Source organism: Spermophilus citellus, assembly GCF_964194105.1.
Source record: "Spermophilus citellus genome assembly, chromosome: 5".
NCBI lineage: Eukaryota > Metazoa > Chordata > Mammalia > Rodentia > Sciuridae > Spermophilus > Spermophilus citellus.
Window position 1 is genome coordinate 107,202,306 of NC_138186.1, and position 19,860 is coordinate 107,222,165.

Sequence of the window (19,860 nt, forward strand, 5' to 3'; positions counted from 1 at the left end):
AAACTTCCTGAACTGTGAAGATCAAATAAAATATCACACAGATGAAGTATTTAATCCGAAGTGTGCACATGAGAGGCCTAAAAGTAGTTTGAATAAGTAATGTGCAACAACATAAGCAGCATCTACAAATGTATCATAAACCTGAATGTGGAGAGATTTTAACTGAGAATCTTCAGGTTTTCCTTTTGTTGAATGTTTAATAAAGAGGAAGGGATACACATGTACTTTATGGACTAATCAATTGTAAATTAGTAGTAACAGATTGCCAGAAAACAGTTCAAGTGCTATGTGAGATCACAAATTACCAGTTGTGTGGGCAATGACAAGTACAGTGGCACCACTAGCACCTTTGAATAAGATAAGTAAGTAATGACATCTCAAAGGGCTCCTTGCTGATGAATGCAATAAGAACACAAGGAATCCCAGAACTGGAAAGAATTTTCAAGAGATCTGCCTCAGGGTAGAACTATTTCTAAAAACTGAAATTAGCAGGGATGGAGACATCACAACATTCCTTTATTAACAGTTCAACATTAAGAAACTTTAAAAGAAAATCTAACTTGAATTCATTTTAAAATGGATTCATTTCTTCATTTCTCCTCAAGAAAAATGGAGAACACAGTTCAGCTAAATTCTCTCTTCTAATTAGACCAAGAATTAATAGTTATTTAGAACTTGTGACATGTTCAACAATATAGTTGTAACTTACTTAAGTGTGTGTGTATACACACACACACACACACACACACACATATATATATATAAAATTATTCCTTATTTCTTATATTTTCTATCAAACCAAGCAGTCTTCTTGGGAAAAATTTTGTTACGTTTCTTTGTGGTTTCCTTGAAAAAAAATCTGATATTAGGTTTTATGTCAAGGAAACAGGCTTTCAAAAAAATTTATATATTGCATCCTTACCTAATATGTCCAGTTGCCGTAATCTGATACAATTACATGCAAGTTCTTCTATATCTGTGTCACACACAGATCTATTAGCTGTAAGAAATAGTTTTTGCAAGTTTGGGAGCTGGCGTGCCAATCTGGCGAAGCACCCGGTACTGCTCTGCAGAGTAGGACACCAGCCAAGGTCAAGTTCCTCCAGAAGTGGACATCCAGAAGCCAGTTCCGCTATTCCATTCTCAGTAATATTCTTACATCTCCATAGATCCAGGGTGCGGAGCTTTTTACACTTGGCTCCTATCATGCTAGCTATCACATCATAGTCTTCAATCTGGAAATCAAACAATTCCAAGCTTTTATATGTTGTGCTCAGAAATGCAAACTGTTTAGAGCTTGTTAGAATATTGTTAATCATCTCTTATTGTTTGCCCACATCCTTGTTAATATAGATTTACCCATTCATCTTACAGATCTGCCATGATTTCACAAAACAGCAAGAATAATCACTTACTTAAAACTCCATTTAACAGAACTGACAGAGGACATTTATGAATTAAATCTCAAAGCAATCTCAAGTCTTCAATCTCTCATGGAGAATTGGAGGATTATGTGTTATTCTTTTATGCCTACCATTTTGACCTTGTTGCTGGTCACTAGGCCTAGTATCTATGGATCTGGAGACTATTATGCTAAGTGAAATAAACCAATCCCCAAAATCCAAAGGTGGACTGGTTCCACTGATATGCTGAAGCTAAACTATATTAATATAGTTAGGTAGGTATATAATATCTCTTTAATGAAGGTGGCACCTTGGCAGGTTCTAAAACTGTGTGGAAATTCTAATAGTACTCATTGGTATAGCAGCTCTGGGTTAAGTGAGGCTTTTACAGACTGAAAATACAACACAAAAATAATGATAACATTAATCATTGTCAGTTACTGAAGGTATCCAATACTTATGTCATCATTATAGGATAAGCAGCTATAAATTAAGAATTTAATATTTCAGTTCTTGGGCTTTATATGCTTTAATAATGTTTCTTTAAGTATATTCTTTTAGGATTCATTTGATTTTGTTATGATCAGGTATCAAAGTTATTACGAGAAGACAAAAAGAAAACAAAATAGCAAAGATTTATAATGATTACTTCCTTATGTTCACTGGTTTATTCGATTTTCAATAAATATTTGTGCTACTATTATGTACTAGCACCACTCTAGAAACCAGGAACAAAAGTAAACAAAAAACATTTTTTGGTTCACATTTTTTTGGAAAAACAGAGACAAATAAATGGGCAAAATTAATTCAGGCTGCCCAGAATAAAAACTATATTTCCCAGATTTTCAAACTACAAGTATTAAGTTCTGGATAATAGGAAAGAGTCCTCAAAAGGCATGCAATTTCTGGAAAGGGTCCATAAAGGAAGGTATTATGTCTTTTTCCATTCCTGCTGCTTGACCTGGAGATGTGATGGCTGGAGTTTCACCATAAACCAGGAGATCAAATGTATGACATAAAGAGACTGCAGAGCAGTGATCTAGAGGTCAGGACCTCTTGGGAGCCTAAGGAGTACAGCATGGGTTGCTCACTTCCAGCACTTCATTATATATATGAAAGAGGAATAACTCTCTTGTTTAAACATAGTCATTTGGAATTTTTCTATCATTGGCACTTGAACCTAATTGTAACCAATACATTTGCTTACAAACTTGGCTAAAAGATTTGGTAGAGAGAGAGAGAGAGAGAGAGAGCGCGCGCGCGCGCGCGCGCGCGCGCGCGCTGGAACTAATGGTTAAAGCAAACTTCTGAATACTTTTCAAGGGCTTTGTTTTCTATTTGTTCATCGTTTTCCACTACCATGGATAATACAACTTTCAACTGAAGAGATAATCAGTTATTCCAATACAAATTTTAAAAAATTCTCTTTCCAAATGACAGAAAAAATTTAAAATTTCAGAATCCTACCAAAAATGTTTATGGCAGTGACTAAAATATCTAGATTTGTTATTGGTGAGATATTATTCAGAAGTTTTGATCACTGCAAATCTGTCAAGCTGGCACTTGTAGCACAAAGATTAGTTTCAGAAAAAAAAAGTGGTACAATTAATTTGTATCTACACTATATTCAATACAAAAAAGTATGTTATTAGGAAAATGATCAGGGAAGATAAATAATAAATCATAAGCATTGTGCAAAGTCAATACAGTGCTCTATCTGTAAGGATAACAGGTTCATAAATAACACAAATCTGTAAATTGCTACCATTTGGATAGTCAAAATAAAACATGCAGTAAAACATCCTGACTTTTGATCAACTTGATAGGAAAGAAACTGAGATAAGCATGGTATTAAACTATCAACCAAGGGCTATGCATGTCACTGTCCTGGTGAACCCTGGCCCTACTGTGAAATAAAAACAGTATTTCTATGACACTTATTGAAGCCCTAATCATGATGTTAACAGCAATATTAGCATTATTTCTGAATTCCTCTGTCAAGTACCTGATAATTAACAAACAGATAACAATGGTAACAATCTTACTGGTACCTATATACTTCAATTTAAAAAATAGCCTATTTATCTAAAGTATAGTATATATTAATATATGTAACATAGGAAAACAGGTTCAATAGTCAAATAAGGTTAGAAAACACTGGGTTTAGTGATGGCAAGAGTTTCTTTGTTGCAAGTTAAAACTCTTAAGAGGAGGACTCAGTAATATCACTTCCTAATTTTGACTATAAATCTCCACTGTACCCTTACATACCTACCTTTTTATAACTGAATATCCTTCAGGACCAATTTTTCATAGACCAATTTAGAAAAATGATAATTTGAAATACATGTAATTCTAACTATCTATCTATATATAACTCCAACTCTAAAAGTGTCTATGGCTAGAGGCTTGCTTTTCTAGGGAATATTGCTCCAGTTTAAGAGAAGGTAAATAAGAAGCAGAATAAGCAACATCTAGTTAAACAGGGTTTTTGTTGTTGTTGTTTATTTGTAACCAATCTAACAAGAGAAGGCTAGTAATATTCAAAAATCCAAGTGGCTGGTTTGTTGTCACAGAAACTGCCATCAACTATCAATGGGCTCATCTAGAAACCCACTACAGGGATCCAAAGAAAGCTATGAAATGGCTTATAAAGGTAAGAATTTGACTTGCAGTAAGGAGAAACTTGTGGTTTCTCCTTACTGCAAGTCAAATTATTTCAAAAGACTAGGACAGACTGAGACAATGCTTGTAGTTTAATAAGAGCAAACTGCCAGGATTAAAGACCATTGGGATAAAGACCAATGGAGGTAAATATGTTACTATAAGAGACATCTGTCTAGCCTACATTGCCAAATCCTGGGAGATCTCTGAAGCCATTGCTAAGCTCTAAAAGATGCTCAAATGAAATGTCTTTTAGGTCAGAGATGCTGCCTGTTGATTCCAAGTCTAGGGTACCAGAATTTCTCTGGAACATTGCAACATTGCAACTGTTTATTCATGTCTTTCTGTTGAGTGGATACAAACCTGGACTGGTCTGGGGATCTCCTAAATCTGCTCTGGATAGAGGTATTGAAAAAAGTGAAGAGAAATGAATTGCTCCACAGGAAGATTCATTTCTGGTGAGTATTTACACGCACATACACATACCCCAAGAATCAATTATCTTGTAAGTTTCAGTGTTATTTGTAAGCCACATAATTAAGTAGTTTAGATGAAAAAAATTAATTTTTCTCACAACTTCTTTTGGGGGTATGTGAAATCACAATTTTGAATCTTGAAGGATTTTAGAAATTATCTATCTAGTCTAAGAGTTCCTAGGATTCTGGATTTCACAGAGTAAAATTTCAAAAACAACTGAGTTCTAATATAAGGTGTTGGTCTTTTTATTTTGCCAAGTAGGACAGTTAAAATAAATAAAAAACTCTATAGAAACAAAAAAGTCTATTATCATCAATATTTCTTGGAAATATTCCAAGAATTTACAAAAACTAAAATTAACTTTGTAAAAAATTATTAAACTATTAACACATAGATATGACTGATATCTTATTTTGTAAAGAAACCCAGAGAGGTAAATAGTATGTTTGCGATAACAGCTAGCTTGGGCAGAACTGAACTTTTTCCACCCTCTGTACTTTTCTTACTTTTGTTGATAAATGTCTCTTGTTGATAAATGTTAGTGTTTCAAAGACATCCTCGCCAATTGAAGAAAAATGTTTGAAAGTGGGGTACAAAACAGTTAACCATAAGTCAGAAACTGTGGATAAGTGTTGGGTGCAGTGGGCCAGGAAATTCACTCATGGGAAGAAAAAGAAAAAGCAATTGAGTATAAAGAATTTTCAAATACTTGCCATTACACAACTGCCCAAACTGAGGTGCTGAAGCTCTGAACAGAAGTTCAAAATGCTGAGCAGTGCTGTTTGCTGCCATCAGGGACCACATCAGAGGCAAATATGGAAAGTGAATGAAAGTGAAACAAAGAGAAGAGGTCAATTAGACATTAAAAGCTGTCACTGCTTTTCCTGAAATACAGCTCAAAACCTAAGTTACAGATTCCACAAATGCCATTTAATGAGTCCCCAGGTGCGCCCACCATTGATTGGCTTGGAGTCAAGGTAATCATTACTAGTCTCCATGTAAGTCATCACGTTGTATATGGTTTTGCATGCTCCAAAGATACTGTATTCCCTGTAACCTCTCAGTTTATTTCCCAGAGGAAAGCAATTTGAAAGCCTGGTTATAAGACAAATTAAACCATCCCTCCCTCCAAAGACAGAATGAGAGAGAGCGAGTGAGCATGCAGAGAGAGAGAGAGAGTGAGTGCGCACGTGCATGCACCACAGGGGCCTAGTGACACTCCTGAAAAACAGCAGCAGCTCTGACATTCACTGATCAGTTGCAGTCTGATGGAACTGCCAATAGAGTCACCCCAAATCAGGACTAAGCTGGTGACTTTAATGTCAAAGGATTCTCTTTGCTGACAAGGATACCAACAACCATTGAGCACCTGTCAGTAGCAACATGCTGACTGAAATGTACCTAACATGCACTTTCTAGTCATGTTCTTGCCATTTAAGCCCATTTATCCTGTCCAATGTAAACGGTCTCACCACTAAAGAAACCCAAGGATATGCTAGACTGCTACATAATCATACCAGTCTCAAATATTTTTAAAATCCTATTTTATAGCACACCTACAATGAAAATTTGTAAAAAGAAATAAATAAAGCAATGTAAAATATCCAAATTTCTAGCATTTCTTTTGTAAATTAAGGAGAAAACTATTCAGACTTACAGAGCAAAATCACTTTTTAAACATCTGACCTAAATTATATCTAACAAAATTGAGCTCTTATACAACCTAGGTTAAAGCTTACATAATAAGTTCAGCTACTGAACACATTGGGGGGGGTGAAGAATTTGTCAATGGTAACACAAAACATTTAGTCAAATCTCAGATAAGATTTTCATTGAGAAAATAAAGAAAGAATTTTACATAAAAATCAGTTTATTTAAAGCAAAAATATATATTAATGGTTATAATAAGATCCAGAGGAATATTAGACTTTAGTCTAATTACTTCCCTCTTGAGCATTTCTTTAAATTTAAGCAAAAAAAAAAAGTTCACATTGATTTTACACTTGTTTTACCATAACATTTATAAGACAATCCCATGTAGCTCTTAGAATATTAACATTAGAAACAATATATTAAGATAAACTAACTTTGAGGTTCTCCATAATACTTAAGCCATTCTGACTTACTATCAAATATAGAACATTTGATTTGTTTTTTATTAGAATACCAAATCCTTATAAGAAAGTTGTTTTATAAGACGTTCCCATGAGCAAGACCCAGAATACATTAGAGAGACTTTCTAAAGAGTAAGAAATTTTAAATTAAAAAAAAATATATACATACACATGTGGAGGTCTACAAATAGTTCATGAACCATGTTTTGTGGTTTATTTTAAAATGATTTATTATGAAGAATCTCAAGTATATGGACAAGTATAGGATCCAATATAATACCCATGTAGTCAATACTCAAATTTATCAACTAACATTTTGCCTTCTTTACTAATATCTCTATTTTTATATCTCTCCATCCATACATAAAGCTCCTTATAAGTAACTTTATAATGACCTGGTGTTTAAAAACATATTTGAAGCTGGGCACTGTGGTGCATGCCTATAATTCCAGACACTCAGGAAGCTGAGGTAGGAAGATAGCAAATTTGAGGCCAGCCTAGGAAACATAACTTTAAAATATAATTTTTAAAACTCAGTGGTAGGCCACTTATGTTGGAGATACCCCCACCCCCAAAACACACACAGGTGATATAATTTTACTACACTCGATACATCCATAGTTGGTATTCATGGTATATGCATATGTGTATTTCTCATCTTCCTCATTTGTTTTGTAAGGTATTTGTCCACGTTGCTACATATAGTTCTAGTTCACTGATTTTAAATGTTGTATAATATTCCATTTTAGAAATAAATTACAACATATACTCTTATTTGATGAGCAGTTGTTTACAATTTTCCCTATTACAAAAGTGTTATAATAAATATTCTTAAATGTACTTTCTTGTCCATATAGAAGAACATTTCTCTAGAGCACACCTCAGAGTAACAATTTCTACATGTTTTGGTATGCTCTTACTTTATACAATTCAGCAAAATAGCTCTATTTAATGTTTGAGTCATACTAATTTAAATAAGTGGTATTTTTAGTTTATTACATCTTTGTCAACACAACTGTCTTTTCATCCCTTCTAACAATTATCCCTCTGATGAATATGAAATGGTATAATTTTAAGTAGTATGATCACTGGTGAGGATGAGAGTCTTTCTATATGTTTACTGGCCACTCATATTTCTTACTCTGTAAATTACATAATTATATTCTTTGCTGATTTTTCCACTGGCTGTTTTTTCCTTAATTTTCAGGAATTCTTTAAGTATGATATATACATATGTGTATGCATACATAGGATCTTTGTTAGCTATAGTTATTACAAATACCTTCTCTAAATCTGATCCTCTATAGAGGATCTTTTGAGATGTGCATATTTTAAAATTTAATGTGGTCATATTAATCTTTTTTCCCTTATGCTTGCATTCTGCTGTCTTTAAACAGTTCTTTTTTTAATACTTATTTTTTAGTTTTAGGTGGACACAAAATATTTATTTTACATTTATGTGGTGCTGAGGATCAAACCCAGTGCCTTGTGCATTCTAGGTGAGCACTCTACCACTGATCCACAACCCTAGCCCCTTTAAACAGTTCTTTACTCAAAACAAAATATTCTTTTTAATAAAATAACAGCTTTAAAGTCTTCATTTTGCCATTAAGTTCTTAATGAACAGTTTTTATATATGACAGAATATAATATTTCATTCTCACCCCTTGCCCAGTTCAATTTATTGAAGTCTACTTTATCCTTTGATTTGTGATGCTTTCTGTCATATGTTGCATTTCCATATATATGTGTGCATACTTTTGGATCATTTTGTTTCACTGGTCTATTTGCCTTTCCCTGTACCAACTCTTAAGTCTCCTTATTGTTTGTAATAAGCCTTAAAATCTAGTAGGGTAAACATCCTTCATTCCTCAACACTCTCAGCTGTTTTTGACCTTTTTGTTCTTTCACATCAATTTAAGAATCACCTTCTAAATTTTGGTTTTACCTTTTTCAAAATAATACAAAAAGATTACCCTTTCTCCCCCCCCATAATCATTAATTAATTTACTGGCATCTTATCATTTTTTATAATTATTTATTACATTTGATACCTCCTCACTGAATTTTTTTAACAGTTCTTTTAGTTTCACAATATCTTCAAAAAAAATAAAATACTTGGGAATCAACCTAACAAAAGAGGTGAAAGATTTATACAATGAAAACTACAGAACCCTAAAGAGAGAAGTAGAAGAAGATCTTAGAAGATGGAAAAATATACCCTGTTCATGGATAGGCAGAACTAACATCATCAAAATGGCAATATTACCAAAAGTTCTCTATAGGTTTAATGCAATGCCAATCAAAATCCCAACGGCATTTCTTGTAGAAATAGATAAAGCAATCATGAAATTCATATGGAAAAATAAAAGACCCAGAATAGCAAAAGCAATTCTAAACAGGAACGGGTGGTAAAATCTTAACAATTATTTATTGAGTACATATTGATAAGACATGCATTGCTGTAAATTCTTTAACTAAAATTCACAACAACTCCATTCATTCATTCACTTAACAAATAGTCATGAATGCCTACTATGTATCAGACACTTGGGATATAGCAGTGAACAGAACAGATAATAACTTATGAACTATAATCATTATTACCATTTATAGGTGAGAAATTTGAGTCACAAAGCTAAACAACTTACATGTTATTTATCCTCAATCTTGACTGTAAGTTTAGCCAAGCTTAAAACTTAAAGATAACTGTTATCTTCTTCTACTACTTTGAAAATATTACTCCATTAATTATTAGCCACTGTTATTTAATAAGAAGTCTACTCCCAATCTAATTGTCTTCTTTTGTGCACAGCGGACAGTGGTTTCCCCCACCCCCACCCCCACCACCGCCAATAGCTCTTGTCTCTTTATTTTTAAAGATCACAATTTTGTTAAATTGTGTCTAGGAAGATTTATTTTCAGCTGTGAGGATGGTCTGGCTGAAACATTTGTTACCCCATTGATTGCAAGGGTTGATTCAGCTTATCTGGCTAGTTAGAGGGGTGTCCCCTTCCTCCCACACCACTCCATGTGCATCCTTCCTGAACCTGTGTACTCAGTCAAAGAGGATGACCTTCCTCAATAGAGAAGGACCATTCTTTGGTCAAGGGTATATGAATAGCTGAGTTCCCTGCTAGAAGCTCCAAATAAGCACTCAAGATTAATTTTCATTAATTTTACTTGATATTCTGAGTTCATTTGATTTGAAGACTCACATTGTTCTTCACGAAAAGTGCAGATTCTTACCAATTCTCTTTGAACATTACTTTTCTACCATTCCTTCCAGTTTTTCTTCTGAACTTTGATATTCAATGGACATTACAATTTCCCAAGTTACAGTGCTTACAGTGGCTTGAAAAAAAGTCCATATGATATTCCAGGCTCCCTCCTTTCAGAGTAGAGCTTAATTTCTTTCCCTGTAATAGGTGTGATAGATTTAGTGACTTACTTTTAACCAACAGTATATAGCAGATGTGATGGCATGCCACTTTGGATATTAGGTTATTGTGATTAATTTTATTTATTAACCTGACTGGGCTTGTAAACATTTGGACAAATATTATTCTGGGTGTTTATATGAGGCTGTTTTTGGGGTGAGCTTAACAGTTAAATTAACAGACTGAGTAAAACAGATTGCCTTCCCTTTTGTTTAACTAAATAAGGAAGAATTCTTCCCACCTGATGGCTCTCAAAATGGGACACTGGCTTTGTCCTGACTTTGATATAAACAGAATATCAGCTCTTCCTGAGACTCCTGCTGGCTTTCATAGTGGAGCTATACTATTAGCTTTCCTGGGTCTCCAGCTTGCCAGCTCAGCCTGGAGACCTTGAGGCATGACACCCCCATAATCACATGAGCCAGTTGCTTACAGTAATATGTCTTCTATTAGTTTTGTTCTCTAGAGAACCCTAACTAATTCAGTTGTAAAAAGGCTGTGGGTCCTGTATTAGCTTCCCTTTTTCCTCCATTAATCATGTGCCATATCATAAGAACACTCAGGCAACCTATGGAGACTCTCATGTAGAAAGAAACAGAGGCCTCTGGCCAAGAGCTAAAGAACAGCTCTGCCAATAGTCATGAGAGTGAGTTTGGAAGCTGATCCCTTAGTAGTCAAACTTTGGGATGACTGGAGTCCCAGGTAACAACTTGGCAGCAGCTTCCTTTGAGACCTTTCTATGGTCCTTAGAGCCAACACTACCCAGTTAATAAAACACTACCAAGATTATGTGTAAGATAATAAATATAAGTTGTTTTAAACCACTAAGTTTCAAAGTAATTAATATATAACAAGAGATAAATAATATAGTGTATGGAACATAGTAAATATATATTTATTAAATGAATGAATAGGGTAGCTTTGAGGATTAACTGGTGTGTATTTTACAAATATAAAGAACTTACAGCGGGGAAAAAGGTACACTTGTACATTGCTGGTGGGACTGCAAATTGGTGCGGCCAATATGGAAAGCAGTATGGAGATTCCTAGGAAAGCTGGGAATGGAACCACCATTTGACCCAGCTATCGCCCTTCTCAGTCTATTCCCTGAGGACCTTAAAAGAGCATACTATAGGGATACTGCCACATCAATGATCATAGCAGCACAATTCACAATAGCTAGACTTTGGAATCAACCTAGATGCCCTTCAATAGATGAATGGATTAAAAAACTGTGGCATTTATACACAATGGGGTATTACGCAACACTAAAAAATGACAAAATCATGGATTTTGCAGGGAAATGGATGGCATTAGAGCAGATAATGCTAAGTGAAGCTAGCCAATCCTTAAAAAACAAATGCCAAATGTCTTCTTTGATATAAAGAGAGCAACTAAGATCAGAACACGGAAGAAGAGCATGAGGAAAAGACTAAAGGGAGAGAGAAGGGAAACTGTATGGAAATGGAAGGAGACCCTCATTGTTACACAAAATTACATATAAGAGTTTGTGAGGGGAAAGGGGAAAAAAAACAAGGGAGAGAATTAAACAACAGCAGATGGGGTAGAAAGGGAAAATGAGAGGGAAGGGGAGGGGGGTTGGTAGGGGATAGGAAAGGTAGCAAAATACAACAGTCATTAATATGGTATTATGTAAAAATGTGGATGTGTAACTGATGTGATTCTGCAACTTGTATTTGGGGTAAAAAATGGGAGTTCATAACCCACTTGAATCAAATGTATGGAAGATGATATGTCATGAGCTTTGGAATGTTTTGAACAACCAATAAAAAAAAAAGAACTTACAGCAGTATCTGACATTCACAATTTTTACAAACTTAAGTATAGTCCTCAAACTTCTTTTCTAATTTAGCAAATCTCTGCATCCAATTTAGAATTTATCTCATCTATGGAATTAAAATTCCAATAAGTACAATTTATTTCCTAGGTTTCTAATCAGTCCTTTTTTACAACTACTTGTTCTTGAATAGTTTCTTTATACTGCATAATTTTTATTTCTTTTTAAAAAGATGCTTTTAATTTATTTCTTTCAACCTTCACCCTCCAACCTAGACATTTTATTCCTCCCTCAGGATCTTGTAGATCACTCTGTTTTGAACTAGGACTTCTGAAGGTGCAGTGATCTGCACAGGAACTAGGAATACTGCAGAACCAGCAATAGGCTTAGCTTAGTTCTGACCCTGAAGCATGGTCAATGCCAAATCATGATGGACTCTTGGTATATTTGCCTATACCAAAACCGCTCCTTTTTCTTAAGACTTTTATCCAAACCCTGAAAGTGGCCTGGAGAGAGCCTTATAATACTGCTACCCAGTTCTGATTAGACATCTCCAGGCTGGATAACAAGATGCTCTTGTTAGAGTTTTAGATGAATTCCCTGGTGAATCAGTTTTTCTAATTAAAAAGAATAAAACAAAAAAATATTTATTGTCAAAAATAACCATTATTAACTTGCCTGGAATGTTCCTTAGAGGACTATCTATTACTTACTGTCTATCCTAAAGATTCTAACTTTAAGGCACAAAAGTAACTACCTTTTGAACTAAGAGACTATTCACATGTACCTGGAAAACATATTGTGGAATAGTAGATGTATTCTTTTCTCTAGGAGAACTTTTAAGTCAGAAAAGAATCTCATGACTGACTATAATTATTCTGGTGTTAAAACAACTTAACCAGACTACAAATTAAACTGGGAATTAGAAAATCATGTAATCTTAGAGGGAATTATGACATTTTATCTTTACCTTGAAAAGGAACACAGAACAAAAGAAGATTCATGTTGGATGACATCACTCATCTTTGCTGAATAAGAGATGTGAGATCAAATGCCAAGACTTAGATGGGGATACGAGGTGATGACCAAAGGAACAGATACTGTGAGGAACTTAACAAGGAGTTGAATGAAGATAAAAGGGTCGACAGCTACCACTGAAGTGAGCAAGTACAAATTACCAGTTTTGTGGCTTTCTCCCACAGAGCTCATCAGTGAAAAGCTAGAGACTAAGGCATACTCAGATGTGCTGAGAGAACACATCTACAGAAACAGGTTGCATATCTTTTTAAAATTCAGTTTTAACTCATTCCCTTCCAAAGTATCTTTAGAATATTCTTTCTCTATACTGTTAGTATTTGGAATCAAAATATTGTGTTAATTTCAAAGAAAAGAGGAGAAACTATGAAGAAATTTACACTTTATTTCCAAATACAAAATGGCTTTATTTGGAGAAATCACAGACTCAACAGTTTAGAGCAGGAATTGGCAAACTGCTGCTCACAGGCCAAATCCTATCTACTGCTGTTTTTGTAAATAAAGTTTTATTGCAACACGGACACATCCACTCATTAATGTATTGTCTGTGGCTCGTTTTGTTGTTGCTATTGTTTGTTTGTTTTATTTTTATTTTTCTGGTGCTAGGGATTGAACTCAGAACCTCACCCATGGTAGGCAGGTGCTCTACTGCAAAGCTACATCCCCAGCTCATGTCTGTGGCTGTTTTTGCACTATTCATGACAGAGACATACGGCCTGCAAGGTGTAAAATATTTACCATCTGGCCATCCACAGAAAAAGTTTATAGATCCCTCCTTAAAAGAAGAAAACAATTCCACCATAATAAGTACTTGCAACACTTATACACAACTAGAGCATGCAAATGAATGAATCAATTACATTAAGTGTACTATGAAAAAAATATTCAAAAATAAAAAGTAAAATCTTATAAACCTTTTATTTAAGACATAAAGTATCTTGAATCCCCAAGTCTGCAAATTCTATTGGTTAGTTCTGTAAGACTCATTCAGCAGAATCACAAGAATAGTTCCAAAGATTAAAATATAATTTAAATGGTTATAGCTTTAATAATGCAAGTCAGCATATTTGTTTTCAAATGTTTTATAATTTTCAAATAAAACCAGTCTTATTTAAATCATTACAGAAAGGAATTCACTAAGGAGTGACTGGATCCATGATAATTTCTTCTATAGATTATCAAAATATACTCTAAGTAAACGCAGTTATTTGATAAATATGCATTCATAAAGAATTCTTTTACATTCTACCTATAATCTACCTACTAACACTGTTCAGCAGCTTCAAAGCCCAGTGGAAAACTATTAGTAATAAATTAACAACTCATCGAAGTGAGAAAGCATATGTAGCTTCTTAACCTAGTACCCCACTGTAAAAATAAACACATAATAAATATTTAAATAGATCACATGATAACCATTTCTGATAGTAAGGTGTCAAAGTAAATGGTAAAATATTATAAGAGGTTATGAGTGAAGTACAAAAGCAAGAGACAAGCTCAGTGTGAACAGTTTATCATAATTAGACAAAAACAATGGAAAAGCATGCTCATGGGTCAAAGTTCCTGACAATTTACCATGATTCACAAAAGAATTGCAAAGGAATTAGTCTATAAACACCATATTGCAATGATTACAATAGAAAGAAGACTATTTCACCTCCTTTCACCACTGCCCTCCTATTTGTTTTTTTTAAGCAAATTTATTCCCCTTACTGTCCTTAGTGAAGCCTCCAAATATTAAGATGCTCCAGTGACTGACTCTAAAATGAACAATTTCAACTTCAAAAATAGTTTCAGTCAGTAAAATGATAGACAACAGACGTAAAAGTTCAGTGTAAGAAGATATGAAGTGCCATACAGTTATAAAGAATTATTATTAATGCCTTTTCTTTTTACAAGGAAAAAGGTACTTTAATAGGTAAAAGAAGGCATGAATTTAAATGTTCATGGACAGTTTTATAAAGAAATGCTACCCTTAAACTTTATAACTTCTCATTTTCTAGACTTCTAAGCAAAAATAACAAAAAAAGATCTGTTTATTATACTCATATTTAACTTTTAGACAGTCCAGATTAATGGCTTAGTAGAGTTATACTTATGTATATCATGCATATTTTACAATGTATTAAGGACTTCAGGAGGGAGATTCAAGATGGTGAGCTAGAGGAAGACTGCATTCCTAGCTGCTCCATGGCACGGGATTCAAGCAGTAGGAGAACTGTTTCTCTGCGAGGTAGGTGAAAAAAGAATTTCACTAAAACTAAATATTGGACTGTCAGAGTTTCTGAGAGACTCAGAAATTTGGGTACATTAAACAAAGAAAAAAAGACTACATTGGAGCCAAGCCAGTTGTGTCAGAATCAGTAGTGGCACTTATTTGGCAGAGAGGGAGGAAGAACATACAGAAGCACCTGAGATCAGAAAAGCAGCCTGCCCCTAGCTGATCCAGAGGCTACACTGTGCACTGTTTCTTTGAAAGGCCTGCTGGGTGATCTAGGGTGTACCTAGAAGAACGGGGAAAAAACAGGCACACAGAATATCTTACCCAGAGGGACTCAAATTGCAAAAGTGAAAGGGAGCCCAACTCACTTCCTCCCATTGAGTCTGGTAACTCACATGACCAGCTTAAGTGGGTAAGGAATCTGAATGGGTGGGTGTGAATACACTAGAGGACTAAAACTGGGAAAGGCTGCTTTCATGGGAAGCAGAAGGGGTAAAGGATTGGCTCCCTCACCCAAGTATAATCCTTGAGAAGTTCTGGAGATCCAAACTTCTCACAGAGATCTGCAACTTCCAGGCCTTAGGGGTGTGTTGATATACTCTCTCCAGAGCAAACACCATCCAATGAAGCCCCTAAGGCCTGATTAGACCTAAGCTCCACTTGTGGAATCCCACTGTTAGAACTCTGCAGCAGCCCCACCCTGTCATCAGTCTGGTCTGGGCAGACAAAACTCCAACTGACAGTACTTCCCATCCAGCTGAGACTTATTTGAACCAGACTCCGACTTAGGCCACTCCAACTGGCACCTTGGTGAGCAATACAAAAAGAGGGAAGGTTTAGCAACCCTTAGTCCTTGCTCTTGCATTCAGTTCATAGCTCAAGAAGAAATGGGAAAAAAAGACATCTGGGCATAGACAGTGACCATTTGTTCTCATTGACTATTTTGACCACTTCAGTGGAAATAATTCCTTCATTTTTCATTAAGAATCTTTTTCCTTTCTTTCTTTCTTGTGTATGTGTGTGTGTGCGTGCGCGCACGCACATTTGGTTAATGGATACATATACATATTTGTTTCTTTTTTCTCATTTTTAGCATTTTTTAAAATGCAGTTACTTTTCCTTGCCTTATCTTTTTTTGAGGATTAGAGTTCTTGATTAGTATATTTAGATTTTGGTTTTGTTTTATATTGTTTTTCACTTGTTTCTCTTTCTTCTAATAGTCAAATTCTATTGTTCTTTAACTCTCCTTTTATTTTGTTACTTCTATTTTTTCTCCTTTCTTATAACCATGAAATACTACATCTCTTCTGCATTCTCTTTTCACTTTTTGAAATTGTAAAGTCTTTTCTACCTTCCTATCACATTTTTCTTTGCTCTTGATTAACTATATTCTTACTATCTTTTAGCACTAATTGGTTTCTAAAACTCCTGCCCTCCACCATTTATGCTGTTGCAGTTATTACTGATGGGATAACATAGTTGACACCTATTGTTTGTTTTAATGCCAGACATAGTCTATAGCTACTTACTGTTTTTGCTGTTGATAACTGCTAACCCTACCATTTTGGTTTTTGTGACAATTAATATTGTAGACGACATAGTAGGAACCATATATTTAGTGTAATGTTGTATATTGTTTGCATTGGTTGTTGCTATTTTTGTTTCCCCCCATTCTGTGGGGATGCTGGGAACCTACAGGGACAGTACAAGTTCTCAGGGTAGAAACTCTGCTGCTAAAGTAAATTCAACCAAAAGACAGCACACCTTGCTCCACAGCAAATTAATAATATTCAGTCTTCAGCTATACTTTAAAACAAAGAATAGAAGACACAAAAATGCAAACTAATGAGTAGGCCCCAAGTAGAAATGGCTGGGGGTGAACCCCCAGGTCCCATCTAAAGACATACATTGCTATAGCAAAAACAGAGAGAAATAACACAAAGGCTGCAGACACCACACCTATGGGGGGGGGTTCAATTTTTATCACTCAGGACACTTTGGCAAGTGAGACTGTATCCTAAAAAGGTCCACACATAAGAGTGGAAGAGAAATTCCTTCCAATCATACATAAAACACAACACATGAATACAAGAAGCATGAAAAAGCAAGCTAACACAACACCTCCTAAAGGTCATAATTCACCAGCAAATGATCACAAAAATATTTACATGGATGAAATATCAGATAAGGAATTTTTAAAAATATATAAAATGATTAATTAATTCCAAGAGAACACACACACACACACACAAAAAAAAAACAATGAAATGAATTAAGGAAGTCAGTACAGATTATGAATGAGAAATAAAGGAGATAGAAATATTTTAAAAGAACCAAACAGAAATCTTGGAAATGAAAGTCAATAAATCAATAAAATGTTCACCTGAAAGTTTTTTTTTAAAGAGAGTAGGCCATGCTGAAGGCAGAATTACAAAGGTGAAAGACAAAGTGGCCAGTCTTGAACATTGAGACAGTATTAAAGGAAAAAAAAAGGGGGGGAACCATGATCAGAATATATATGAGCTCTGGGACAAGATGAAGAGACCAAATTTAAGAATCATTAGAATTGAGGAGGGCTTTGAGATGTAGGCTAATGGAGTGGATAGACTCTTCAGGGAAATAATAATAGAATGTTTTCCAAACCTTAGAATGAGATTTATATCCAAATACAGGAGGCATTCAGAACCCCAAACAGATAAGATCAAAAAAGAACCTTTCCACAAGACATTATAATTAAATGCTTAACATACAGAACTAGGATAGACTTAAAAAATAGCCTCAAGAGAAAAATGTCAGGTCAAATATAGAGGCAAGCCAATCAGAAGCACTTCTGATTTATCAGCACAAACTCTACAAGCCAGGAGGGCTTGAAATGAAGTGTTCCAAGTCATGAAAGAAAACAGCTGTCAACCAAGACTTCTATATCCAGCACAGCTATCATTCAAAATTGAAAATTAAATAAAAACCTTTCATAATAAGCAGAAATTAAAACAATTTATGACTACTACACTGTCATTACAAAACCTCATTTTAAAAAATACTGCACAAAGAAGAAATAAAAACCCTCTTAGAGCTCACAAAGAAAACACATCTCATTTGAAGAGTAGCTAATCAAATGAGAAGTGTCAGGAATTAATAAATATATGTCTATAATAACATCAAATATAAATGGTTTTAACTCTCCAATTAAGACACAGGCTGGCAGAATGGATTAAAAATCAAGACCTACCTATATGCTATTTGCAAGAGACACACCTTACAGGCAAAGACTGCTACAGCATGAAAGTGAATGAATATAAATTTATATACTTTGTGAATGGAGCCACAGAAATAGCTACTATAGCTAGTAGCAGGAATAGTTACTCTCATATCTGACAAAGTTGATTTCATGCCTAAATTAATCAGAAGAGACAAAGAAGGTCATTTCATATTGGTAAAGGGACAATCAAACAAGAAGGTATAATAATAATAAATATTTATGCCCCAAACATGGGTGCAACTAATTATTACAAGAAAGACATACTACTCAAACTGAAGCCCCTGACAGACCCCAGTACAAAAATTCTGGGTAATTTCAACACATCACTTTCACTATCAAATAGGTCATCCAGACATACTCTCAGTAAAGACTCTCTAGACTTGAAAAATATTATAAATCAAATGGCCCTAACAGACCTCAACAGAATATTGCATCCAACAAAGCTGAATAAGCATTCTTTTCAGTGGCTCATGGAACCTTCTCCAAAATAAACCATATTTTAGGCCACAAAGCAACTCTTAGCCAAAAGAACAGTAGAGTAGAGGGAATGAAATGGGGATGGGAGGAAGGGAGAGGTAGAGGAAATACTGGGGACTAAAGTAGAACAAATTATATTTTACGCTTTTATAATTATGTCACAGTATATTCTGTTATCATGTATAACTAAAAAAATAACAAAAAATCTCTTAGAAAATACAAAAAATTTGATATAATTCCTTTCATCTTATCAGGTCATAATGGAATGAAATTAGAAATCAATACACCAAAACCCTACAGAAACTATCTAAACACATGGAGGTTGAACAATACCACTTTGAATGATGAATGAATGACAGAAGAAATCAAGGGAGAAATTAAAAAATTCTTACACTCAAATGAGAAGAGTGATACAACACACCAGTTCCTCGGGGGCACTATGAATTATAATTATAAGAGGAAAGTTTAAGCTAGGAGTGCCTACATATGAAAATTAGATTCCAAATAAACAACCTAATGATACATCTCAAAGAGATGAGAAAGAAAAACCAATACCAAAACTAGTAGGAGGAAGAAAATAATTAGGATCAGAGCCAAAATCAATGAATTTGAGAATAAAACAAAAATACAAAGGATTGATGAAACAAAGAGTTGGTTCTTTGAAAAGATAATCGACAGTGATAAGACCTTAGACAAATTAACCAAAAGAAAAAGGAAAAAAATTAATAAAATTAGAGATGAAAAGGGACAAATCACCACAGACATCTCAGAAATTCAGCAGATCTTTAGGGACTATTTTGAAAACTTATTCTCCAATAAATTGGAAAACCATCTCTAGACAAATATGATCTACCAAAACTAAATCAAAAACTAAACAGACCAATAACTTGTAATGAGATACAAGCAGTAATAAAAAAGCCTTTTAACAAAGAAAAACCTAGGACCAGATGGATTCTCAGCAGAAATTTACCA

At 34.5% G+C, this 19,860-nt stretch overlaps 1 protein-coding gene and 1 long non-coding RNA gene across 3 annotated transcripts in view; one reads left to right on the top strand and one right to left on the bottom strand.

Moving 5' to 3' along the window:
* The window catches only part of LOC308648711, a 627,872-nt gene that overhangs the window by 102,510 nt on the left and 505,502 nt on the right, over window positions 1-19,860 (top strand). The gene's annotated exons all lie outside the window — the stretch shown is intronic.
* The window catches only part of FBXL4 (F-box and leucine rich repeat protein 4), a 79,888-nt gene that overhangs the window by 3,630 nt on the left and 56,398 nt on the right, over window positions 1-19,860 (bottom strand). For both annotated transcript variants that reach the window (XM_081294742.1, XM_081294741.1), the window contains exons 7-8: window positions 5,258-5,329; window positions 923-1,235 (exon numbers count right to left, since the gene is read on the bottom strand). In XM_081294742.1, the coding sequence (XP_081150868.1) occupies window positions 923-1,235; window positions 5,258-5,329 (385 nt within the window). The remainder of the gene's footprint in view (window positions 1-922; window positions 1,236-5,257; window positions 5,330-19,860) is intronic.